At 39.1% G+C, this 8,167-nt stretch overlaps 1 protein-coding gene across 1 annotated transcript in view; it reads right to left on the bottom strand.

Annotated features, from left to right (window-relative positions):
- Nucleotides 1-1,286: 1,286 nt before the first annotated feature.
- SUGT1 (SGT1 homolog, MIS12 kinetochore complex assembly cochaperone) overlaps nt 1,287-8,167 on the bottom strand; it is a 49,834-nt gene continuing 42,953 nt past the window's right edge. Inside the window, exons 11-13 of the mRNA XM_073346032.1 lie at nt 4,721-4,811; nt 2,755-2,936; nt 1,287-1,858 (exon numbers count right to left, since the gene is read on the bottom strand). Of these exons, the coding sequence (XP_073202133.1) occupies nt 1,757-1,858; nt 2,755-2,936; nt 4,721-4,811 (375 nt within the window). The 3' untranslated portion in view covers nt 1,287-1,756. The remainder of the gene's footprint in view (nt 1,859-2,754; nt 2,937-4,720; nt 4,812-8,167) is intronic.

The raw sequence follows: 8,167 nt of genomic DNA, 5'->3' as shown, positions 1-8,167 counted from the left end.
CTTGACCAAGAAATTTGGACCTTCACAAATAATAACTGACCACCCCTGTGTTAAGAGGCTGTTTATGAATACAAGGATGGTCAACTGTAGAACATGTAGTAATGGTCTTACTCTGCAGCAAGGGAGATTTATGTTAGGTATTATAGAACACTTTCTAACTATAAGGGTACTTAAACTTTGGAATAGGCTTCCAAGGGACAGTGTGGAATCCCCATCACTGGAGGTTTTTGAGAACAGGTTGGACAAATATGTTAGGGATGATCTAGGTTTACCTGGTCATGCCTCAGCCCAGGGGGCTACACTAGATGACCTCTTGAAGTCCCTTCCAGCCCTACTCGTCTATGATTCTATTACACACATTATAAAAGCTTTATTTTACGGATATGTTTCATTAGGAAAATTCGTTTTTCCCCACCACCATTCTGATCAGTTTCCCCTTCCCACCCAGACTACATGAAACTTCTACTATTTTGGTGAACTGTGCTTGCAACAAATAGTTAACAGATCAAAAGAAGGACACCTCACCAATTTTGGTAGCTGCTGGCACAGGTCTCAATGTTGCAGTGATGGAATAAGGCATGAAAAGAGGGATAAGAGAACACATTTATATCCCTTTGAAGGCGCACAGCCAGCCAACCAAAGTGTGCATGCAGAGATAGGATGGGGGCTCATCCCAGAGGATTCTGACCCCCATTTCTATAAATATCGCCTTTTAAAACTTTATCAGGATGGAAGACCTGTATTGGTATAGACCAAAAGTGAAGGATGCTGGGGCTCGTCTCTAAAAATACTGAAACACAATGCAACGTCCTGCATTTTAGAAGATCAATACAATCAGAAAGAGATGGTAAGCAAATCTGTGCATTATTGTTTTTCTACTCCCTTTCCTCGTGAGTAGAAACAGAGGACTGGCAAAGGACACATCTGCCTATAGAAGAGGCAGATAGAGCTTTTCCAGATCTAGGAATCCTCTTCCCACCCCACCCTCCCACCCATCCGGTGCTGCAGATCCACCCACAGGTAGGAAGGATGGGAGCCCTAGCAATTCCTCAATCGTGCTGCTTCTACTTCAGATTTCCTTCTCTGGTGATTCCTCTCCCTCCAAGAAGAGGAGAACAGGGAGCTCATTCTTCTTTTAGCAGAGCAGGAGTCTTGCTCCTATGTACTTGCAAGTTTGATTCCCAATATCTGTACTACTTAGCTATGACTTCTCCAAATGTAAATTTTGACTATGTTTTTTCTTCCATAGCTGAGTTTTCAGACTTAAAAAATAAAATGAACCAAACTTCTTTATGGAAAAATGTATATTTTACAGTTTTATTCTTAAGCAGAGTTAGAGAGCAAACAATTAACACTGTAGTTGAAAAGTGTGTTTACCCAAAGTTGCCAGAGCTAATAAATTATTCAACAGAAATACTGTGAATTAAAAATAAGGCAATAATCCTAAACAGCCCATTAAAGGTCTCCTCATCCCCCAAAGTACAGAACTGATAAAGCTAGTAGAAAATGTGTATTTATGACTTAGTTCAATCTGTTTCTGAAAACTCCTCATGGACAGGAGGGATGAAAAATAGGCTTCCATTCCTGATTAAACCTTAACACCTGCAGTCAAAGGAATTACTAAAGCACGCAAGATGTAAAGACGATAATTCCGATCTTCAAGGGAACATTCAGTGTCTTAAATCCAAGAATGCTATGTCCATACACAATGGTCAGTATGTGAATATGGGCAACACAAAGATGCCAAATCAACAGATTAGAATTTTTTCCATTCCATGTCATCAGGAGGATTTACATCTACCTTTCTTTTCCCCACATCAGACCAGTTGGTGCTCAGAACAGTCCCTCCAGACTCCATCTGCAATATGGAAAAACATCTGTTTAGTCTGCCAAAGTTAGTTATAGCTAGTCATTTAAAATAATCCACAGTTTTTATAGCAGATTAAGTTCTGCAAGACTAGTGCACTGTTTCCTACAGACTAACGCAGATTCCCTTGAAATTCTCCAGACCTCAAACCCTTCCCTATATACTATGTGCAATTATGATTATATTAAACGAAGATGACTTGATCTAGACATAGGATGTGCACATGATCTTTGTATCAATCTTCGCATATTTTGCACATAAGACTTCTGACATTAAAATTTAATAAAGCAATAGTTTCTGTTGTCATATGTCCACTTTTGATATGATTAAGGCAAATAAGTAGTGACACTGCTTCAATATACAGTAGTCTCTAATGGTCCAATCATGCATTCTTGTGCACTCAAACTCCTATTTGAAAATTAGCAATTGACAGAAAAATGAGGAGGAGTTAGGTTCTCTCCTCTTATGACCAACCAGGAAGTGGCAAGTTGCTCCCACTGACATTAGTATAGACTCAAACAAAAAATGAGCAAGGATGGAGTGCAATCTTTGTGCTCCAAGTCTAAGCTCACCACTCAGAATTAACAATACGGAGAAATGCAACTCTTCCGATTGCCAGTACATAAAAATGCTATCATAGCAACATCACTGGATCATTTGTTTTCATACTCAGTAGGGGCCGAGTTTCCAAATGCTAGAGACTCTCATATATAAGTTCTTGTGCATTTATGCATTTTACCACAATTGCAGGTGCAAACAGAGAGATGTCTAAATATTTATTTGCCTTCGATTACCGCATTTGTATATGCAAATGACTCGGCCCACAAGATCTGGCCTCAAGGTATTTATAGCATTCACAAAAATGTAAGGATAGACTGAAGTCTTACGAAGGACTTGTTCATGGCACGTTTCACTTCATCTGTGCCATCTGAATAGATTTGCTGAAAGAGTTTATTTAAAGCAGCGTCCCCCTCTAATTTTTCATTCTTTTCTTCTTCTTTGATCTCAACCACCAACTTATCCCAGTTCCTTGTATAATGAGAGGATGACGGATATAGGTGTTTGGAGTCTGGAAAGAACAGCTGCAGTAAGTTAAATCGGCATTTTTGGCAACATTTAGAGCATGAAATAAATAACCCCACCCAGAATTGAACAAAAAGTACCATGGATCTGTAAGTACAGATCTTGCCAGACAAGCCTGATTGCTTTTTTGGACAGAATTTTAAAGCTAACAAATGAAGGGAATTGTAGGAGGTGGATTTTCTGGTGGATCATCTGATACAGCACAATATCCTATCTTGTAAAATTCAGTCTGATTGGGTAGAATAGGAGCCAAGTTTAAGGATTAAAATGGGCTGAACATCATGAAAAATCATGAACTGGCAATGTATCCATATGTCACAAGGTAATTGTCAGAGCTGGTGTTATTCAAGATCTTAGGACCTGATCCAATAACCAGTGAAGTCATTGGGAGTTCTTCCATTCAATGGGTGTTGGATCCAGGGCTTTGGAGCTGTGCTCTGGCTCCGCTCCAGCTCCAGGCAAAAACCTGCTGCTCTGCAGGCTCTACCCCAAAGCCCTGGTTGGATCACAGCCTTAATGATCTCTGGAAGGCTAAGTAATGGTCACATTAAAATATCTTGCAGTTCATACTAAAAATCAGGAGGCATTGCAAACATCAGGGAGGGCAGGCAAAAAAGGAACCTAAGCAAGGCTGAAAACAAGGGGAGAAATGAGGATCATCTTGAAAAGTTATCTGAAGCAAAATACAGTGGGAGGCAGAAACCAGGAACGCAGTAATGCTGAAAAGCCCTATATGATATAAACAGAGAAGCTGAGCTTGCACTGAGTGTGGCAGCAAAAAAAGCTAATGCAATTTTGGGCTACATATGCAGAACCATCACAGGGAAGTGACATCCAATACTCTACAAATCTGAGACTGCAAACAGAATAATTCTTTCAGGTTTGGATGCCTCAACAACAAAAATATGGAGGTAAATCAGAAGGAAGAAGATGAACATGACACCAGGGATTAGGCAGCTATAGAGACTTATTTATAAGGAAATATTAATGAGCACAATATGTAGCTTGGCTAAGCAATGATGGGAGTGGAGGAGCGCAGAGCATACCAGACATGTAGAAATGACAAATGTGAAAATGAAAGGGGAGAGTCATTTTAGATGGTACAAGGGGTATAAGTAATGAGCTGAAATTAAAGGAAAATTAAGCCAAGTATCACGAAAATCTTTTGATGTATGTGAGCGCTATTAAACTAAAATTTTCTCCAAAAGATGCAAGCTCCTCTCAATGCAACAAAGGAGAATACAGTTTAACTAGGCAGCCCAGTAAAACGATAAGCTCCCAGAGAAACCCAGATGACAAGCAAGCATCCTGAATAATCCCCTCAGGTGGATGAAAGCCACGAGCAGAGTGAACAGCTCAATTCTTAGGGCTTTACTACCAATCAGAATCCATTCCCACTACCCATGAAGTTCATGAAATTAGAGTATCAGAATTACATGTTTACATTTACTATAGGTAAACCTATTACTACAAAAAGAAAAGGAGTACTAGTGGCACCTTAGAGACTAACAAATTTATTTGAGCATAAGCTTTCGTGAGCTACAGTTCACTATATCGGACGCATTATGCTCAAATAAATTTGTTAGTCTCTAAGGTGCCACTAGTACTCCTTTTCTTTTTGCGAATACAGACTAACACGCCCGCTACTCTGAAACCTATTACTACAATATATCATATGTATAAGATGTTCTGTGTAATTGGAAAGAATGTTAATAGGACAATATGTATATTTACATTAAATGCTAAATGAGGTAAAAAAAACAAACCTACCTGATGTGTATTGTTTTAGCTTAGGAGAATCTCCTTGCCCCTCCAGCTTCTCCCATCTTATAGCCTCAGGCTTCTTCATTTTTATCTCAATCTATAGAACATACAAGATGTATAAAGACCAAAACCTGTAATTCCAGATCACAATAAATAGTTTTGCAGATTAAAGTAGGCTAGGTTGCAGAACAGTCAGAGGTCGCAGATACTAATTTATGAGTAAAAAATCTCAAATCTATGTCATTCAGTTACACAAAAGTTAACCTCTGCATAATTTTATTACACTGATTCTCCTCCCTTTTTACTCCCTATTGTTTATTATTCACTTGAGTCTTGTTTCAAATTAAGATTGTGAACTCTCGGGCAGGGACTGTGTCTTTCTGCATGTCAGTACAGTATCTAGCAAAATGAATCCCCATTCTTAGAGCCTTTGAGCACTATAGCAATACAAGTTATTCAGAAGAACGAAATGCAACTTTTACATCGACGAAATGCAACTTTTACATCGATCAGAATTCAGTAGCTTACCTCAAACTTCAAAAATCCAAAACAGATACAATTTTCCTAAATGCTACAGAAGTCAGTATTTACATTTAAGACAAACTTCACCTCAAAACAGAATTATACTGTTCACTTACAAGAATGCAGTTAGTACAATGCTACAGTACCTTAAATTGTGTCTTAATTATTAAAAATTCCCTATTTTGTCTGATCAGAATACATAGTTTTACCTAAAGCCACTATAACCTGGGGATCCCTGCAGACCTAAGAACAAAGAGACCTTTATAAAATGCTAGCCCCAAAGCTCCTAGCAACAAGCTGCTTAAACACCATCATGCTGATCAGAAATTTGAACTTCTACCTCATCCATTCATCAAATCATCTGCAGGTAAGCAATAATTTAAGATGGTTTTTAAAACAGGAAGTAAACTCACAGTCATTTGTTCAATCCCTAGGTTTCTGCTTTGAAGTCCAGCATATTCAAAGCTGTATGTTGGGTTTTAAAATGCATGAAACATTCAATTATCCCTGCATTTTCTTTGGGTGGGCTGCACACCATCATTTCCCTTTCCTACATAAGTTTACATAGAGATTTACTTTGTTTACCAACAACCTGGAAAAGTGAAAAAACACAGAACTTTAGTGGTAAGTGATGAGAACACCCCCAAAAGAGGCAAGGACTTCAACAGATGTGTTTTAACATACTCTCTGGTCTAAGATCAGCCCTGTCAAGGTTCCTCCCCCACTCTGAACTCTAGGGTACAGATGTGGGGCCCTGCATGAAAAACCTCCTAAGCTTATCTTTACCAGCTTAGGTCAAAACTTCCCCAAGGTACAAAATATTCCAAGGCCGTTGTCCTTGGACTGGCCGCTACCACCACCAAACTAATACTGGTTACTGGGGAAAAGCTGTTTGGACGCGTCTTTCCCCCCAAAATACTTCCCAAAACCCTGCACCCCACTTCCTGGACAAGGTTTGGTAAAAAGCCTCACCAATTTGCCTAGGTGACTACAGACCCAGACCCTTGGATCTTAAGAACAATGAACAATCCTGCCAACACTTGCACCCCCCCTTTCCAGAGAAATGTTGGATAAAAAGCCTCACTAATTTGCATAGGTGACCACAGACCCAAACCCTTGGATCTGAGAACAATGAAAAAGCATTCAGTTTTTTACAAGAAGACTTTTAATAAAAAATAGAAGTAAATAGAAATAAAGAAATCCCCCCTGTAAAATCAGGATGGTAGATATCTTACAGGGTAATTAGATTCAAAAACAGAGAACCCCTCTAGGCAAAACCTTAAGTTACAAAAAAGATACACAGAAATAGTTATTCTATTCAGCACAATTCTTTTCTCAGCCATTTAAAGAAATCATAATCTAACACATACCTAGCTAGATTACTTACTAAAAGTTCTAAGACTCCATTCCTGGTCTATCCCCGGTAAAGACCAGCATATAGACAGACACACAGACTCTTTGTTTCTCTCCCTCCTCCCAGCTTTTGAAAGTATCTTGTCTCCTCATTGGTCATTTTGGTCAGGTGCCAGCGAGGTTACCTTTAGCTTCTTAACCCTTTACAGGTGAGAGGAGCTTTCCCCTGGCCAGGAGGGATTTCAAAGGGGTTTACCCTTCCCTTTATATTTATGACAAGCCCAAAGCAAAACAATGCTTCCTCCTCCACCATATACTGTGATCTCAACTGCTGTTCCTAAGCGCAGGAACACATTGCCTCAACAGCTTCTTATGATGTCACCTCCTCCCACCAAGTCAATATTCAGAAAACTTAGTACATTATCCCCCTCTATTCTTGTTATTTGGGAGTGTGCAGCACCTTACTGCAGCATTTTCTGAAAAATATTTAATTCAGTTTCTTTTGAAACTTTCTTTTCTAAAAATGAAGTCACTTGCTATTGCTGCGGTCTGCATTTCTAGCAGTAAAGCCTACAAAATGAAACTATCTAGAAAATGCTATTTAGTAAGTAACATTAGTATTAGTAATCAAAGAAGGCTATTTGAAACTTAGCTGGTGTCACTCCTGATCAGAACAAACTGAAGAATACTGGTGGCCTTGCGATTCCTGCTTCTGCACCACCTTACACAGAAACCAATCTTCAGTTTTGAAGAGACAGAAGAGGAGAGAAAGGAGCATGCCACAGAAAAACTAGAAGTCTTAGGTGAAGCACTTAGGTGAATCAGCACCTTTTTTTAAGCATTGCAGGCCCCAGCAAAGAATTTTGGTACATCTGTCACAACTGAATTCTACTTTCTGAAAAGGGGGTAGAACTAAACTTCGATTCTAGAAGCTTGTTGGTGTGTGTGATGCTCAAGAGTAGTACAAACTAGTATTCTACATAAATCTTAGTCCCAAACTGTTTCCCCGCTTTAACATTAAACTACATTTGCTCTCTGCTGGCCCAATTACCTACGTGATGCAAGTCCTTTTGAACTTGGATGCACTGTTCATTTGTTCTGCTACCAAATTTAGGAACTACACATTGAAGATGTTTCCCAGACCATATCCAAATACTTGAGGTGTCAGAATGAAGTTCCCCTACTTCCTCCTTCCCCCACAAAATACAGACCACGGGTATACTCTATAAAACATGGAGTTTTATGGCAATCTTTACCTTCTGCTCTTAGAAAGTCTTTTCTCCCCAGCACCTATATGTATTTTACTTCTTCCATTCTTCTAAATTAGGATTTCCAAAGAGTCTGACAAGGTTACAAATCAGAACGAAATCACTAAGTGTTTTACAGCGCATCAACTGATCCTCTTTAATACCTAAGGGTGCCTCAGTTACAGAACTAAGAATAGTCAGAAACTGTTAGGATATAGATATTCAGGCCTGTCTGCAAAGGCCTGTATTTTAAGAATTTAGGTGTATTCTTATCACTTGGCTAGTTATAGAGATATTAAAGAATCAAAATCACTGTCTGCCGGTGTAAGGT

Source organism: Lepidochelys kempii, chromosome 1 (assembly GCF_965140265.1).
Source record: "Lepidochelys kempii isolate rLepKem1 chromosome 1, rLepKem1.hap2, whole genome shotgun sequence".
Lineage (NCBI taxonomy): Eukaryota > Metazoa > Chordata > Testudines > Cheloniidae > Lepidochelys > Lepidochelys kempii.
This window is presented reverse-complemented; position numbering and strand designations above follow the sequence as displayed.